Source organism: Empidonax traillii, unplaced genomic scaffold (assembly GCF_003031625.1).
Source record: "Empidonax traillii isolate 1590-97213 ecotype Southwest subspecies unplaced genomic scaffold, ASM303162v1 scaffold7:size3022706, whole genome shotgun sequence".
Lineage (NCBI taxonomy): Eukaryota > Metazoa > Chordata > Aves > Passeriformes > Tyrannidae > Empidonax > Empidonax traillii.
The window spans coordinates 421,466-441,191 of record NW_020955200.1 but is presented as its reverse complement, the minus strand read 5'-3'; the positions used below and the strand labels follow the sequence as shown (position 1 = coordinate 441,191).

Sequence of the window (19,726 nt, the reverse complement as noted above, 5' to 3'; positions counted from 1 at the left end):
GGGAAGGTCTTTCCACCTTCCAGCCTGCGCATTGGATTTTTTAGGTGAGACACAGTGTGCGCGGAACTGAGCCCACCCTTTAATCCTGAGGTTCATCTGCCGGGGCCAAGCACGCTTGGACGGTGGCAGCGAGGTCCTCAGGACGTAGATGGATTGCCTTACAGGGCTAACGAGCTCCATCTGCCCGGGGAGAGTCCTAACAGGGAATCGAACCCGGGTCTTGGCGCTGACAGTGCCGCAGTTTAGCCACTGCACCACCAGGGGCCTAGCAGTAAGTACTCAACAATTTTACTATTCAGTGGGCTACTCTTGGAACCTTTACCATGAATGAACTGAAACCAACTTCACTTCCAGGTCTAGTGGGTTGTTCTCCAGTGCTGTACCATCATTTTTCCCCTGAATTTTCTCACGTGTAAGTAATTTAATCAGAAATTTCTGAAAACAGTTTTGTTAACAACCTGGAAGCAGCAAATACTGCAGAGGCTGTTTATTGCCTGTGCCCTGATTGTTAAGTAGAAGTTCATCCTCTTTTTGATCATCAGATTCATCAGAAACTCAATTCTGTATCGGCTGTGATTTCCCTGGTTTGTTCCTAATACTTGGTTTCACCAACAAGAGACGTTTTTAAAGTTCTCCACATTATGTAATTTTCTGCTGAGGACATACTAGGGCATGAAAATCTATTACACAAAGCTGTTCCAAAACAGTTAGCTGGTGACTTCAATCCAGTGAGCTGTGTTGCTCATTAGCTCTCATAAGAAGGCAAAGAGAGCTTCCAGTGGTTTCTGACCTCAGGGTGTTTAATTACAACAAATTTCATTAGATAGAACTTACGTTTCAAGTCTCCCTTTGACATACACTTTTTGTATTTTCCAAATCAGTTTGGGTTTTTCACAGATAGTTTTTTAAGCTTTCTTAACCTCACACAAAAAAAAAAAAAAAGCAAACAAACAAAAACAAAAACACCAAAAACAAACAAACAAACAAACCCACACAACAAAACCCTCCAAACATAAACAAAAGAAGGAAATTACCTGGAAAGCAAACAAATAGTTGCAGAATAAACTCTGCCTATACTCTAGGGAGCAGAGCACAGACTATGACAAATAAAGTACTTTCCAATATAATTTAATTACTTACATATGCATATACATCACTTAACTTTAAGCACCCAATTAGATTCCTAATTATGTTGAATGCACAGTTTTACAACCCCATCCTGGGGCACAGGAGTTATTTCTGTAATTTTACTTCAGAACCTAATGATTATTGTGCCGAGACAAAAACAAAACATTATTTCTACATGGAACTGACATTACCAGCCTACATCTGTCAGACAGGAAGCACTGCAGAACAAAAGAAGTTCTGTTCCATCACCACAAAAGCCACCTTTGCTCTGAGAAAGGCCACCTACGCAGAAAAGGCTATTTGTCTTTTTCTTTTGTTTAAAGATTTTGTTACAGTCTTGCCCTGCATACAGAGCTGGTGTTACCGAAGAGCAGGGGAAGCATCAGGAACTCATTTGGTGCTGATCAGCCTTCTTCTCTCATTTCCGGAAATCAAAGTAGCAATCAGCTCTAGATAAGAACAGTAACATTCAGAATATTAAGGAAAAGGTTTGTAGGTGGGGACTAGGATTTGAAGGAGTATAATTTTTATAGCATTATTCACCTGTATGCAATTTCAGTACAGTTCAGAGGTAATGAGTGGGTTCTTAATTCTTTTTAAATACAGCATTCCCAGTTTAAAAACTTATGACAAAGTGACCTGTAAAAATGGCATCTAAAATAATCATCCATATCTAACAAAAGTGCTCCATGTGCAAAAGACAGCCATGCACTGACTTCTCACAGCTTTCTTTCCATTATTCATAGCTAAACTAATGATGTTCAGAATAACATTTAGTTTATCTTCCCAGGAGAACTAAATCTGGACAGTGGACTGTGCTGTGGTGTCAGATTTAGCATGATTACCAGTTTCTCGGTAGAGATTCTCTAATAGTGAATTTGCAGTAGTCTGGAAAATAGTGAGCTAATTCTAAAACTATTTCCCAAGACACTGTACTATTTTCCTGTAAATAAGTCCTCCCTTGCTTCAAAACTAAGTTTTACTTTGTTACAGGCCCAAAGAGCTTCTGAAAGCAGGCATCATTCTGGGAATGCTGTATTCAGATACATGCTGTTTCCATATTCAGAAAACTACAAGTAGTTAATTCAAGGATTTAAACTCAGAGTAAGCAAAGACTAACAAAGTTACAATTTTATGCTCAGCATATGTAGACATTTCTATGGAAACACATGAAGAGGTTGAGTGCGCCAACCACACGTTCTAGAAACAATGCAAAGGAGCTGATGTTTTTAAACTACTAACACTCGCAGCAGCATTTTCATCTTCCAACACATATTGCCAAGGTCAGGCCCCAGACTCCGTATTTTCAAAAAAACACTCCTGCCAAAATAGAAACGGCTGCTTCAAGTAAATTAGATTTCTCTACTGTTTTTGTCAAAACACCAAGGGTTTCAAGGTCAAAGCCCACCTGAGAAGTCTGGAGAAACCACAGAGTAACCATATGTTTGCTTTATACTAATGCTTTTGTATATGTTTTATACTGACACAAGTCCATTATGCACAGGCATTAAAACAACATTCAGGAGTTTTATAAAGCTGTGTGGGAAGTTTATAAGGAAAAGCCCGTACATTTTAAAAAATTTGAAAACAAATGTTATTTTTGCTTGTTTTACGTTACAGGACAAATTAAAAAATGTTTTAAGACTATATTTTGCATCGTCCACCTTAACCGCTACAGCTATACCTGCAGAGGGAACATAAAAGGATTAGTGGATTAAGTTAACATAGATAAACAAATTTATGCATTTAGGAACAACAATCCTAACCCAACATTTAGAAAAAAAAAACAGGGTCTATGGTTTACATGACACAACATTCAACAGTATGAACTCACAATAAACAATTCTGTGAAAACAGCAGTTTAAAATGCCTGGCAGTTCTCAAAAATGCAGATCAGATGTTAAGTGTTACTAGCAAAGGATGAAATAATTAAACATGGAACATTATTATGACACTACATAAACCTCTGGTTTGCACTCTGAGTGCTAGAGAAGCCAGACCAAAAACACAAGAAGTAATGCCTTGTGCCATCAGCACTGTCAAGATTTTTTCTAGGCTTATGACCATTCCTTGCTCAAGCAAAATTTTCAAGCCTTTGTTTTAATGGTGCTTCATAAGAAAAATCAGGCATAGAAGAATTACTCTGACTTCAAAGTTTTCCAGTTTCCATTCTTTCCTCCAGCCTCTTTCAAAAGACTTTGGAACTCATTGGTCATGAGGCATAATAATGTAAAATTAAGTTCTTTCAAGCTTCATTAAGAGTCAACAGTCACACAAAAACACAGTATCAGAAACACAGGTGAAGAGAGTACCAAGATCAATAGAGCATTTACTTTTTCACTTAGTAATCTGTGTAGCACCAGCTTCCTGGCAAAGAAAAATCAAAAAGAAGAAAAAAAAGAAGGCATATTGATGAAGTTTTGCTTCCCACAAGATAAATAAATAAAACAGGTGTATGGGTTTGTTTCATTTTGTTGGTTTAGTTTTTTTAATGGTGCAGACACCAAATTTCACAGAATATATCCTAGTTTCCCATGTAAAAACATACATCTCAATGGAGAAGCATCAAACACAACTCACGGTAAAATTCTCTGTTCAAAGAAAAGATCTCATATAATAGGAAAAAACTTGTTTCCATGTTACCCAAAAATATGAATCAACTACTTTGCAAACAAACTGTTTTAGATGTAAAGAGGTAACTAATTTTAATAAAAACACTAATTTTACAGTTATCCTGCACAAAAGCTTTTATAACCTTTTTAACACAGTTAGGGACAACAGCTTCAAGTAATCTAACACAGAAATAAAGTAACTCAACTGTTCCGAAATCTAGAATATTGTTCTAATTCATATAAAAAGTTCTACCATAGCTCTCATGGTATCATGAGAGAGCTATGGAGTCATTTGGTATCTTTGCATTTTGCAGATCATTTTACAATGCACAGTGAATATGAACTGTGCTAGTGAGCTACTGGCACTGACACTGAATGTCAGGAATCTGTGTAACATCATATCAATATCAGCTTCCTCCTTTCCATGCTTCAGAGTGCCAGGCAGAAACAAAAAGAATCCTCCTATAAACATGTATTTAAGGTATTATGACTGGATCAGCAGTAGAGTGGTAGAGCAGTAGAGTTGAAAGGGATTCTCAAGATCATCTCATTCCAAACCTCTTGCCCTGGGCAGGGACACTGTCCAGTAGATCAGGTTCCTCAAAATCCCATCCTGGCACTGATTGCTTTCAGGGATGCACTATCCACAGCTTTTCTGGAACAACTGTTTCAGTGCCTCACCACCCTTACAGCAAGGAATTTCTTCCTAATATCTAATTTAAACCTACTTCCTAATATCTAAGTTAAACCTACTTCCTAACATCTAAGTTAAACCTACTCTCCTTCAATTTAAAGACACTAGCCCTTTTACAATTCAAACTTGCGATGTATTCTGTTTCAAGTTCCAAAATTTTCTATCTAGTTCCAGGAGAAGCCACTGCAGCACTAAATATCAAATTCATTAAAATATATCAGTTTAAGTTTAGCATTTTGTATCAGAAGACAATCAAAGTAGTGGCACAAATTTCCAAACCAACATGAACATAAAAGTGACCAATTGAATACAGGTTACCCCTGTATGCAACATGATCATTTCCAGGGGACTTTCCTGGTACAGTCGCCATAACATAGCAAAGTTAGCGCAGCACAGTTCTTCTTGCCACGAGGCACTATCAACACAGAAAGCTGGGCCACAGTATAAAGAGGCATCCAAAGAGCACTACAATATTTTTAGACAAAAACTGCCTTTGAACTGTTGTAGTATTCCACTGGAACTATCAGGGGCAAGGGGTACAGCAATGAGAAGGGATCAGAGATGTGCCAGAGAAGAGGTACAGAAAGAAATCAGAAATATGTTCCAAAAGGGGAAAGGGAGACAGAGCCGTCTCCCTGCCTCTCAACAAGGCATACTCTACTAATGAGCAGCTAAGGGATCACAGAAATATTTCCTAGCATTCAGATACCCATGGCACCACCTCTCAGCAGTTCTCCTGCTCCTACGTTCTATGGTGAGAACATGCATCCCTTGCCATTTTCTTTTCTGGTCTCAGCATCAAAACCTTGATTATGTTTTCCATCATATTCAATCAAGATTTCTCCTTCAATTTGAAAACTGTTGCCTTCCTGTAAATTTGAAACAGTCTGAAGAGCACCAGACTTCAGAAAACTCAAACAAAGAATAAGGTAGTTAATTGGCAGAGGTATCAACAATACCAGCAGAGATCAAGTTCAAAAATAAACACTATTTACATCTGTTCCATGAACAGTTACATGCATCACACGATGGAGGAGAGGGAAGGAGAAATTCACAGCAATAAGAAAGGTATCCATCATCAAAAGCTATTAAAGCATGAAAATATGCTTTTTAGTTTAGAAAATCACAGAACCACTATTCCTATCAGCCACAAAATATCACAGGTACCCTGTACTTATGCTGACCCCCACGCACGTGTTATTCACTGCTCAACTCTCCAGCACCCAAACCTTGGGTTTGAACCCTTTGTTATGAGCATGGTTTACTGGCACAATCACTGCTTAAAAGAACACAAACTGTCAGGCCATGCCAAGCAGCTCTCACGTCTTTCAGTCGTTCTCTATACGCTATGCATGAGTGCAGGTTTTACTGCTACTGAACAGTGATACAAACACGTTGGTGAGCCACAGATCTAAAAACAAAATCAAACCAAAACAAACAAAAACTAAAAAAAAAAAAAAAAAAAAAAAAAAAAAAAAAAAAAAAAAAAAAAAAAAAAAAAAAAAAAAAAAAAAAAAAAAAAAAAAAAAAAAAAAGAAAGAAAAAGGCAATACACCTTTATCCAGTTCCTACACTCAGCAGGAGAAAATAAAGCTCAGCAAGATAAGTGTTCAAAACAAGATCATAGACTATATGTGGTCCCATTTTAACATTTACTTTCAATGCAATCCAATACATTTCAGGGATTATGTCCTGAGCTCTTACTGGGAAAAAAAGTGACAAATCTATCTCAAAAAGCAAAACCATGAGAAGCATCCAAAATGTAAACCTTCAAAGAAGATGATGTGTTACTGCTGATTTTCAGCTTAGAGTTTTCTGTTGCTGACATCCAGCCACTGGAAACAAATTTACATCTCAACTCATTTCTTTTTCAGCACCAAGCAGTGATCAATTCGCAATGATTTTCAGTCAAAGTTCAGCTGGTCTGGTTTTGACCAACTGTAGCAAAACATTCAAAAAGCTTTACTTACAGAGACTACAAGATTTCATTCTTCCTAGATTTAAGACTAAAATTGGACAAAAAAGGCAACGCTCCAGAGGTAAGGGATGGAAAGTCACTTAGTTCACATAACAAGCTCTTGAGTTCTCATAAAGGACAACCTTCCTATCTTTTGGAAAATTACATCAGTTAGTGATGAAATCAGGCAAGTAAGTAAACATACATACATACATACATATATATTTCTCTTTAGAAAATGTGTATTTGTAAAAAATCTAAAATTAGTGAAGAAAAAAATCCTTCAAGTATTTGGTAGCTTACGCATCATTCCAAGCTTCCCTTCTATTTTGCATTACCATATTCTTCACACTGGTTTAGAACACTAAGTAAATAGTACAACAGATTTTATTACCATCATCATCAGTAATAGCAGTAGTAGCAGCAGCACATATTGAAGACATAGTTGTATCTAGAGAATTACCACTTAGGGATGAAGTGACTTTTATGGAGAAGCTGGTAACACTAAAGTGACAAGTAATTATATTAGGAGTATTTTCAATTAGTTTGGACATTCCTGTAGAGACTGACACTACAACAGAAAGCAACAGGTTACCCAACAAAATTAGTAGATTCATTAGCACAGTTTCTGTATGAATGCTCCAAGTGTCAGCTATCTTCAACAAATCTTCTTTCACATGTTTTCATGCTGAAGGTAAACAGACAAAAATCAATATATTTCAGAAATGTGTACAAAAGCAGCATAGACCTTATTAAAGGCTTTTTAGTTCTGCAGTGTTCTCATGTGTCCATTTCCCAAGGCAAATAACCTTTTTGCCTGACCAGTTAAATCATAAATAAAGGACAAACAAGTAAGTTTGGGGATTTTTTTAGCCTGGAATGTTCATGGCAGCTTTACAAGGTTGAACAGAACATATTCAAAACAACAAATATCGGCTAGTGCTTTAAAAGAGAAAAGGTACAAAGAAGAAAAAAAAACAAAATATTCACCCTGTATAATCTTCTGAACTTATTACATGTAAGTAGACTTTGGCAGACTGCTTTCCTTGTAAACAAATTAACAAATCAAAGGAGAACACACTTTTAACTATTTCAACTGTTTCCATTAAAGTTGGCTGTGGTTTCCACTGTAACTAATAGGAGTAAATTAAAAAAACCCACAAAATTTAGCTTATGCAGCACTGCAGTCATTACAGAAAGGCCAGGAAAGCCAAAAACTAATGAGCCTGAGGTTGTTGACATTTTCATGCATCTTGGCTCTACAGTCTAGCAAAATAGCTGGCAACCTGACAAGCCTGATGCCAGACAGTTAGCAGAGCTTTAAATTTGTTGAAGAACGTGAAGCAGTAATGGCATTTAAAGTGAGCCATTGAGACATTAAGAAGTTAAACTGAAGTCCTACATTGCCAGCTCTATAATTCCCAATCTGTTTCCAAAGTTTAGAGGCTATCACAAGAAAAGACAAAGCAGGAAAATTCTGTAATCAAAATGACTTGTAGAAAAGTTCAGAATTTCCCAGGGGAGAAAGGAACCCACCAATCCAAGAAAGAAAAAGAAAGATATCCAACAATACAGAATCAGCATCTTGGGTCTGGTAGACTTACTAGCCCCTTGCATGCCTGCCCCCAGAGCCTCTCCACGGAAGACTCAGAAACTGTGGCTAACCAGTCCTTCTCCCCCTCTCCTTCTCAGTCTGGTATCTTAGTGTAAGGGAGTGCAGGCTCTTAACACCCCTTGTACAATAAAGGGTCATAATGAACCCTGCAGTGGGAAAAGGCAGCTTGAGAAACTGAGGGATTAAGACACTGCAAGCTGTCAAGGAGATGCTGACAATACATTTCAGCTGTACTCAGTGGTTCAAACAGCAACTGAAGCAGTGTAAATGCAGCCTACAAATCTATAATTAAATTACCTAAAAGCTTCTTGCATTTTTGCTTTGTTATTGCTGGTTTTTGATTACAACTTGCCATTAAGGGTAACCCTGCAAGACTCTATGCAAAAATAAAAACTTCTAACATTACATTTCCGTGTCCCAGTTGTGTTTTTTTTCAGTTTTGATTTTAAGTTAAAGTTACATGCACAGCATTCTCCTGTTCCAAAAACACTGACTATGTTTCAACAAAACCAGCCTTTCTAAGTCCACAAAAGCAATAGGCCTTTTAAAATTTGAAATTTAGGTCTCCCTATGCAACTTGATCTTATTTAATATAGTAATTTAAAGACAGAGCCTATTGACATGTATACTTTCTTTGTTAATAACAAGCCTGAATCCAAGTTTGAAGCAAGCAGATGAGAAAAGTGAATTTAAAAAAAAAAAGCTCAGTTCTGCACCAAGTGAAGTCAAGTGAATTCTGCAATAGATTTTAATGAAAGCAGGCTCAGTACCAGATATTTCTCAGCAGTTAAAAGAAGAGCTAAGTTCTTGTGTTTCTCAATATATGCGACAATGCCATATCCTGTCACTTACAGCCATGAATTTTCAGAAATGAAAAATAATTTAAAAAATCAATTAAATGAAGGTATTGCTCTAATTTATTACAGTAAAACAGAGCACACAACAGAATGCCCATTCTAAATTACATTTAGCATTAGCATAAAAGCAGATACCTTCTATCGGACAAAACTTCTTTAAAGAGTACATACTCTTCTTAAAAGAAAGACTCTCTGCAGTTTATCTTAAACTGAATGTAAGTAAAAATACAGTTAACAGAATTTCTAGTATTTCCTAACAACCAGTATTGGGAAAACAGTTAAATCTTCAGTTGAAGTACTCTAGTGTATTATCAACTTCTGCCATAGGTGGCAGAAGAATGGAGTTGTGTTTATATATCCAGAAAACTTCAGTGTAAATTAACATTGTAACACCCTACGAATAAAGGCAGTTTGCAAACAGTGTTCTGTTCAGAAGCCTTCAAGATGCTGCTTCCTGTAATAGCACTAGAAATGCTACACTACACTCTAGCGTCCTTTTTCTGAATAGCAGCAGTTTTGTTGAACACACTGGTTTTTGCTCTAGCATCAATAGTTTTAAAAAGGAATCAATTGGTTTTCTGGTATAATACAACACAATAATGTGTTTTAAAACCGTATACCTGCTATTTAACAGTAAAAGGTTATTATATTTCACTAAAAAATGTTGATTTTTACTGAACACAGAATATTTCATTTATTTAATCAGGCATCAAGTTCATTAAGCCATTCTAAAGCTTTTTGGAGATTCTGGAAGATGCTGTTTTTAAAGTAGGTAATTCATTAAGCACAAGTGCTTTTTAAATGCTGAATATGGCAGTCACCACATCAAACCTCAGAACCATATTGATTGGTTCCACTCAAGGCACTTTGCAGGCTGCATGTCTTGAGAAAAATACCTTACAACAATGCTTGCTTTTAAATAAGAAAGCTACAAGTCCACTGCACAGATGAAATTTTCTTATGTAACTTGAAAACACTATTTTTATAACTAATGTAATATATTTAACAAGCATGTTTGTAAAAGTTAATAAAAATACAGTTAGACTGCACCCAAGTACCTCATTAAGAGACTGACAGGAATAAGAAGGACCATAGAAGTTAAGATTTTGCACTGAGGAAAATAGCACTGCTTGATCTGAAAGGCCACTGGTACTAACTTAGGCAGAACACAGCAGTACAAAGCCATAAGCAGACTCATAAAACAACTCAGAATTGGACAGATTTGGACTCAAAGCAGGAATAACTTCAAAGGACTTGAGCCACCTGATCTGAGTCTTCCAAGAGTAGAGTCTCACCAGGCAACAAGCATTTATATATATGGCCAGTCCCTTCGCGAACGAAGAACCGGGGAAGGTCTTTACACCTTCCAGCCTGCGCATTGGATTTTTTAGGTGAGACACAGTGTGCGTGGAACTGAGCGCGCCGGGGCCAAGCACGCTTGGACGGTGGCAGTGAGGTCCTCAGGACGTAGATGGATTGCCTTACAGGGCTAACGAGCTCCATCTGCAACAAGCATTTAACCCCTTTCACAAAGCGCGATTCATTTTTTTCTGAGGCTGAAACACAGCTACACTCTCGTTGAAACAGACAGGATACACCTGATCTCTTCTCCCACCAGGGGATGCTGCTGGTCCCCACCCGGCCCGCTGCCCATTTTTGCTGCAGGGTGGTTCCCTCGCTGACAGTGCTGCCTGGGCTCGTTCAGCCCTGGGCACGGAGCTTCGAACGTGTGGAGTTTCACGAGGTTCCTCATGACTAGACAGATGTCAACATCTCTCTGAGTGGCAGCTCTAACCTACAGCAGTACAGCAGTTGCTCCGTCCACCTGCCTTCACCTGCTGGCTGTGCAAGTCCTCACCCTGCCAACCTGGGCACCAGGAGCATGTTCAAGAGCTTTGCACACAGCATAAACTCCCACAAAAACCTCTCCTGCTTCAAACTATCAACTGTTTGAGGTCAACTGCCCAGACAGCTATCTTTGTTGGTTTTGTAGACCCATTCATCCAGTCTGTATCTTCCCAGCTTGACTAACAGGATATTGCAGAAAACGGTCAAATGTTCCCTTAGTATTCCTACCCACTCAGACAAAAGTAACCACCCCTGCTCCAAAAGCTGTCATCACAGTTAGATACAGTTAAATGCATTAACCAGTCTGTCAAAGAAGGTGGGCACTCCTGTGCCCTATGCCCACTTATTTTAGTGATACATGACTTCGTTAGTCATCTGATACTGCCCTTACTAAATTTCTCCACGGACCCCTCTCCAAACAGTTACATAATCTGCACTTGCAAACAGGAACAGGATAGAAAATCAAAGCAGTAGCTCATTACAGAATTATATTAAAGGATAACTAACTTAACAGGGTTCAACAAATTATATCCACTGCACCATTATAAACATCAAAAATATTACTAAACCAGTTTTAAAGATTGAAGCTTTAAGATATTTAGGTGTCCAGATTCCTTTAAAAAAAGCCTACTTGAGTTTAAAACACATTCATTAGCATCCCTGCTTCAGTTTTGTCAGGCATGAAGGGGTTAAACATTTAAGTAGGCTTGCTGTGCACTGTGGGTTTTCTTTTAACCTACTTGGAGATGGCATCTTCTAAAAGGCACTTAAAATCAACTTAATGTACTGCATTAGTTGCGTCCTTTTTCATATATTAGGTTTGTTAAAAGAACTTAGATATTCATGAAGAATTTGACATAGATCTCTAACAGAATCAGCACGTTAGTTTCATGAAAAAATTCTCTATTAGACGGTACAATTAACATGCCCTTCTATTAAACATAGCAAAACACATTTAAATTCTAATGATTTTACAGGCTCAAAACTTCATTTGATGAAAACTCTAATAAAGAGAGTTTCTAAAGTTTCTGAATCAAATCCTAATAAATACTGAGGAAAAAATTAAAGGGCTTATTCCCAAATTGTTTAAGTACAATACTGAATTCAGAACTATCAGGAAAAACAAGTTTCACCCATTATAAAACTGAAGTGGACCACTCGTGTTGTTCCATATGCATAACAAACCATAAGAACCCCCAAAACACCCTTTTTTGAGAATCCTTCTTTATAAACTACCATCCACTTGATTTACCATTTTACAGTTATTAGAAAAATGTGTCAACAAAACTAGACTTATTCCTGATTAACTCTTCTGGCAGTGGATTTCCTCAGACTGTTTGACTTCCTTAATAAGCCTATAAACTCTAGGTGCTTTTCAGGTGAGGTGTATTTTCTTTCCACTATCTGATATGAGCATCAAAATACAGAATTCTTCAACATTTCACATTCATTCCAATTTGATCCATTTATTCTCTCCCTAGTGCACAATTCACCTATCTTCAAATTCATTAAACTGGAAATTTGAAGTAAATAGAAATGTTGAAGAGCTAGTACCAAACAGAAATGCAGCAAAGAATGTCTACTCTATGATACCATAAGAAAATAAAAATATTTTCTACCAAATATGGTAAGGGTGTACAAGCAGATATTGTTAATTCATACAAGCATGTACTTAAAGGTGATCCTTCCAAAATCTAAGAAGCATGCATACTCAATTTTATTTCTAACCTTTTGGTTGACTGGCTGCTTAAAAACAAAAAAAAGGCAAAAATAACCTCTCAAAATTGTAATATCAATTATTAATATATCAGTGATTAAGAAAAACAAGTAGAAATAAATAAAGCTGAGGCATAGTAAGTATTCAACTACTGATTAGGTAAGAAAAATTCATGTTAATTTTACAGCATAGATATCTACTATCTACTACTGTTGTGGCAGAAGAGCCATAGGATGAGGTCCCCAGGACTTATTTGATCCATTTTTACATAGCTCAGTAAGACAAAAATGAAATACAGCAAGGACAAATTCCCCTTCGTGTCACCGAGCCAATACAGGTGGACATTCATAAGAAGCTAAGCTTGAGATTTAAAAAAATTACCTGTCACAGACAGTTCGCAGGTCTTCAATACTGATATGCTCAACAGATTTAGGAACTGAGGACATGAATTTTAAAAGAAATTCTTACCATGAATTTTAGGCATCATCAGTGTAACTCATAAATGGTATGTAGAAAGATGGAGAAAAAAATAGCTGAGGACTATGTCTTAGAAGCCAAAGGAGAGTTATGCAACTACTAGACTGACACCTCCAGGAGTTTGAAGTTGGATTATCTGTTCCAAAAAAAACCATTACAGACTTTCAAGAAAAACATTTCAGCAGAGCTTGCGAGGCAAAAGGACAACTCTGGTAAAGCTATGAAGGTGCCAACTGAAAACTCCATCCCATGCTCAGAACACTATTTGACTTTAAAGAGGGGGAGGGGGCGGGGAAAACCTAAGAAATTCTAGGCATACAGTTTCAAGAAGAGAAGCAGGTTTGAGTGGTGCATTTGAAATCACAGGAAAGCTTGGGTTTTTTAAAAAATGAAACTCAGGTGAAAACAAAAGAATAAGGAAAAAAAAAACAGGGTAACTGAAAAGAATCTGACTGAAGACCACATTAGTCACAGGAGCTCTGCAGTACTTTTACATCATAAAAAATTCTAAGACATGTCAGGGTTGGCTCTTTTCAAACGGAGATGGCATTACAGATGAAATTCACCTATGCCAATATCAGATGTAAACCTCAAAAGTTCAGGAAAAATAACTGGATTTGCTGCACTTAAACCAACTCTTATTTGGGTATACAGGTAACAGTCTTGAGCTCTCACCTGATTTTGTAACTCCCACAGAGGGAAAAGTAAAGTTCCTTTTTTTAGGTTTTTGCTTTGTGTTATTTTTATAAAAATCAACAGCAATTCTTGTAAAGCAACCACTGGTATTTTTAGTATGCCTTATGATTAAATTGGGAAGGTTTGATCCATGTTGAAACATCTCTGGCTTCCCTTATAATGCACTACCATCCCCAAGGCAAAGTTGCACTTGGTGTAATTACAGAAAAGACAATCAAAGGTACTAGAGTTGCTTTAATTAACAAGACGATTCTCTGTTGCAGTTCTTGCCTCTGGTTGTGCTTCTATTAGCCTAGAGTTGTCCATAGTTAAAACTATGTGGCCAGTCATGTTCTTTTTTCCATTTTTTTAATACCAGATCAAAATGCATGGTAACCAAGTCAGCTGAGGCACAAAATAAGTGGCCTAAAAAGGTCTCTACTCATTAATCTGAACACAACATAATAAGAAATTAATAAATGCCTTTGAAATTTAGCCCAGCTGAAATAAGTAACATTGAAGTCACAAATTTTTTTAATTCACCAACAGTTCTGGCACCACTCATTACTACTAATACAGGCTAAAGAACAAGCAGCATGAGGAACTACTGCACATATAGTAACTGCTACATGCAGACCAAAATTTAACAATGTTAGCTTTATATTTATAACTCTAACCAAGAGAAGATACAGAATTTAGTGTACAATCAATAGTCATTTAAAAAAAATTAATAAAAGCATGTTAAAATTATAAGAGGCACTGAACTTCAAAACTAATGCTTGGTAATTTTCCACTTAGCTTCTATTCTTAAAATCTAGTACAGATTATCTATATCTTGTTCATCAATTTCAAGTAAGTTACATCTTAATCTCTAGTTGGTAAATTCTACATCTTTTTTACTACTGAGTATACAATTTCAAGACATCTCTTAACAGTCCTCAAAACTCCGTAAGAATCTTCTATTGAAAATAAATTAAAAACACAAAGGACATTTGTGTCTACAAAAAAAAAAGGTAATTATTTAATGGAAGAGACTTTCAGCTTGTGTACTCTTGCTTTTCACACTCACAGCCCTATTAAAATTTCTTAGCCTTTTCAGGAGAGATGACATGTTGATGTATACATATCTCTACTTCTCCAGTGACAGGAAAATCCTGCCTAATAACCACCTAATGCTGAATTAACTTTCACAGTTTGTAAAATAACTTTCTGCTGTTGCAAAAATAAGCACTTATTATTATGTATTTCTGAATTATGCTGTAAAACCATCCAGGGATGTTTTTCTCTCAATGTGTTTAAATGTAACATTCAAAACTGTAATTTGTTCTGTGGTCTTGTGGCTGGATTATCTGCTGGCCAGTGATGTACAACCAACTCCATATCCAGGCCCAGGCAGGCCACCAGCACCTTCTTCCTTAAGAAGTAGCTTTCCAAAGGAGTGCTTCAGATCTCTCTTTGTGAATACACACATCCCCAAGCTGGCTAAGAATGCATAAATCAAGTATCAAAAAGAATATGGTCTAGGCAAGAGAGCCCTTGTTGCCATCCACAAATGCTGTGGGGCTGAGAAAGCCCCAGAGATAGGTCAGACATCTGATCTACACCAAGGTGTCTCTTACCTTCTCAACTGCCTGTATACCTATGGTAATGAAAACGGTTATGTATTCATATCTCTACCCTTAGGTATTAACTTATTTATATAAAAATCACCTAATGCCAGGAATAAAGACTTATTCTACATTCACAGTAAGATGAGAAATCTTTGCCAAATACTTCTAGTTATTTTTTGAAGAAATACAACCTGTAAGTGAAAAGGCCCATAAGTATTTATTACTGGGCTTACACAAGGGTACAGCAGAATTGCAAGTGCACCGTATTTTTGAAAAGGAATAAATGAAAAAGTTACAAGAAATAAAATTCAGTTCCATGGGCCAAAAATCTATTAAGAGATAAATCATTTCAGATTCCTTCAGCTATGCTGCAAAACACAGAACAATTTAGCTACTTTGCTATTGACAGCAACAGCAGAAGACAACTCTTTTAAAATAATTCCACTCCCCACTGTTTCCCTGCCAGGCGTTTCCCTCCTCCCTAGCCTCTGAATGGAGTTGTGTCACTTCCAAAGCTCCCATCATCACTGAAGGACTCAGCCGTGACCAGTGGTGGATCCCTCCTGCAGCATTCATGCATGGTAAGCGAGTGGGTTGGTGCTGTTTGTGAGGCAAATTTAGATCACGCCCAAGTAACAAGAGAGGTTGCTCAAGTCTGAAACAAAGCAAATGTCACTCCTGTCTCCAAGATGATTCAGGAAACTACAGGTTCAGTTAACCTCACATCAGTCCCTGGAAAGGTAGCGAAGAAAATCCCATTGAAACCATTTCCCAGCACATGGAAGAAAAAAGGGTATTGATAGTAGTCAGATGGATCTACAAACGGGAAATCACATTTGAGTAACCTGATGGCCCTCTACAGACTGCCTTGAGGATGAGGGGAAAGCAGTGGATGTTGTTTACCTCAGCTGCAGTAATCCTTCTAACAGTGCCTTAGCGTCCTAGATAAGCTGATCAAATACCACTTAGATAAACTGTCAGGGAGGAGAACTGCCTCAACAGCTGGGTGCTGAGGGCACAACTAGAGGGACAAAGTCCAGCTGGAGGCAAGCTGCTAGTGGAGTATTCCAGGTATTGATACTGGGGCCAACACTGCTTAACCCCTTCATTACTGACCAGGATGCTGGGACAGAGTGCACCCTTAGCAGGATCATAGCCAAGAGAGTAGCGAGTACATGGCTGTGCTGCCACCCAAAGGTCCAACCAACGATAAATGAACCGTTCAGGAAACAATGTAGGAAAGTCACCAGTGTTATCACAAAGGAAGCTAAACTTATTTAAACGCGAAGGGGACTGGAGGAGGGAATTTGCTTTAGATAAACTGCTCTATGGGTCAACTCGTAGTGTAAATGGTCTCCCCTAAGAAAATCCATGAAGATTATCTCCCTGACCCAGCCAAGCCAGCACAGAGAAAGTATTTATATGGCTCACCACAGTACAAAAGCTGAACAAACGCCAAATGAGCTCTGAAAAGACCATGGGCTCAAGCTGGGTTCGAACTATGCATTCCTTCCCTGTAATTTAGGAAGCACAGTAATAGCTAGCATATCTACCAGCATAGCTACCAGTAATCACATTTCTATGATGATTCAATACCCTCTATAGACTGCAACTGCCATATTGGGATTCTATCGCGATTTTAGTAGACTGCTAAATTAAAATTCATGTAACAGTAGATATCTCCTATTAAACTTTCAATCTTTTCCCATGTGGAACATCCACAAGAACCTTACCAAGGAATATTGGCATCTGGCAGGACAGACCTTGACAGGCTGAAGTGAACTTCATGAAATTTCTGCAAAGTCCTGCATAGAAGGAAGAACAACCCCAGGCACCAGTATACCCTATGGAACCACTTAATACCAAATTATGAGATAGTCACTCCATCCTGAAATCCTGCAAGATTCCTTCCAGTCACACAGTGAACCCACCTCTCCAAATGAAGGAAAATAATTACTGGCACAACCTTGATTTTAGCTGTTGCAAATTAAGATATGAATTGTTTCATCTGTTCTCCTTGATACTTTCTGTCTCCTGATGATGCACAAATTTAGCTCCTTCTAAACTCTGCAAAATCACCTTATTTATCCATGTAAAACATGTAGGTTGGAAATGCAGGTTCTCAGACACAGTTGTAAACCCACCCAATGTATTTAACTACACTGGAAATGAGTAAATTCAGAAAAAAATATTGTTCTGATTTAGGAGTCTTTAAAAGTGCTAATAACATTTTAAAACATTTGCACTTGATACACCAATTAAGAACCTGGAATAATAAAACTCACACCTTGTGCAATTTTTTTCCTTTTTTTTTCCAATGCAAACAGAATAGGAAATGCATGAAACCTTTTAGAAAAATATCCTACAGAACTTTAAGTCACCTCTTACAAGTCAAGGACCCACAGGGAAATACAGTTTTAACTACATAAGAAGTTTATTTATTGATTAAAAATCAATACTTTCAGGGACTGAAAATCTGCAATAAACTTAGAGCAGTGAAAATAAATGTCTTTAAAGTTCATTTTTAAGAACATACAAGAAATCAGAGACTATGAAGCTATTTTCTTCCACCAGGAACTGCTAATGCATGCTAATTAATATTTAAAATCACATTTGCACCTAAATACCATACCAGTGTGCTATAAAGCAACTGCATAGATTTATTGTGTTGAAAAAAGGCAACACTGCTTCTTAAGACTCAACCTTTATATGATTTAACAGAATTATTAACAAATAAGTGGCACTTAAGAACACTACATTTTTCCTCAAAGCATGAAGCAGCACTCTGTCATCTGATGTCACTATCAATTTACCAATGCTATCAAGAGCCCTTACACAGTGCCCAGATTCAGTAGAATATCTGTAATATTTTAGATATACACAAAGGGTACATTTGTATTAAAGGATTAAAGTTATTCTTCCTTTTCCCCTCCCCTTGAAATATAATAGCAGCGTATATCATAAGAGACCCTGAGAAAACGCCAATTTTTGTTATCCTAACTTTACAAAATAACTCAGTCCTGCAAACAAAGAGGATTGCTTCCAGTGGGGATTTGTGATGGCATACAAGAGAACTAGGAATCCCCAGAGATCATAGATTATATTCACATTTTAAAATCTTAATTTCTCCTGAAAACACTTCCCAGAAGCTCTCCTACTACAATAAAATTCTGCATATGCACAATCAAGATCTGTGGCAAGAAATCAGTATGCATTTAAGGCTCTCATACTACCAAAAGGTTTTTTCCTTAACTGCACACAGTGTATCTAGAAAACAGTGAAACCTGACCCACAAAAGGACACTATTTCAAAATATTATATTGCTCTCAGTGTCACACCACAAAATCAAATTGTTGTCCTACATTACTTCAGCTGTGAGGCCTGCCTCATTTTGGTTTTCAAGCTAACAGCAACTAGGAAACTACATTAAGCTTGTTCTCCTGTTTAAATGTTTGGGTGTGAGGGTTTAACTTCTGAAAACAAAGAGGTCAGCTATAGAAATAAGCTATTAAGAAGTTATCGATTCAAAGTTTATCACCACCGACCTTTTGGTTTTGGCAGAGAGAATATGTATGAAATTGTAGCCTCAAGAAAAAACAGGATAAAGTCAACTGCACATACTTCACTCGCATCAGGTGTTTGCCATCTCAAACACCAACTACAAGCATGCTCATTTTACACTTTTTTTTTTTTTTTTTGAAACTGGCACTTGCACACAAACACCTTCAAAATGTAAAATCTTATTATTTCATTCAAATTCTCCACCATAAGCTATTGCAAATGGTTGTATTTTCTCCACAACCATCACAGGTAATAAAAAGTCTCAAACACTTAATGCTCAGAAACATTCTGTTCCTTCAGGACACTCAAGTCATTCTCATTATCCAAATGAAAACTTATCTACCATACTCCCACATTTCTATTGATATCTTGACTGCCTGAGTACTTGGTTAAAAACTGTCAATCAGCTGTCTTGCCTTATTTTTAAAAAAGTCAGAACCTGAAGTTGGTCTCCATGATGAACCATCATTAAGAGAACCCACTCTTCCATGCTTTTGCTCTGAATTCAGATCATCACAACAACCGATTCACAATCATTAAGGTGCTAACAGTAAAAATCTAGAGTTCAGGGAGTCAGTTAAATATACCTGGCCCAAACAACAGGATAACACTGAGGGTAATATTTCTTCCCATGATGTACCCCTAAGTCACAGCCTTATTCTACTCAGCACTTGTGCACTTCTACTCCACATCGTGCAACAGAACGTTATGCTCATTGAAAAGCATAATTTAGTTCTATTCCCGAGGAAAAGGATGAAGAAGATACACCACAAAAATACATTGTGTGTACAGACACCACCAGCAAAACTTCAATTAAAAAATGCCACTTAATTTTTTTTCTTAAAAAGTAACAACTCTGCAGTCTTTTCATCCTCCTTAGTTTTTCCACCCCTACATTTCTTTCAGTGCCTGTGCTCAGTGTACCCATGCTCTTCGCAGCAGGTGTAAAACATTCACAGCTCTTCAGGAAGCCAA

The 19,726-nt window shown here is 37.3% G+C and overlaps 1 protein-coding gene across 1 annotated transcript in view; it reads right to left on the bottom strand.

Moving 5' to 3' along the window:
• Positions 1–19,726, bottom strand: part of DTWD2 (DTW domain containing 2) — an 83,820-nt gene that overhangs the window by 59,101 nt on the left and 4,993 nt on the right. The window contains exon 3 of the mRNA XM_027881326.1: positions 16,924–16,995. Within this exon, the coding sequence (XP_027737127.1) occupies positions 16,924–16,995 (72 nt within the window). The remainder of the gene's footprint in view (positions 1–16,923; positions 16,996–19,726) is intronic.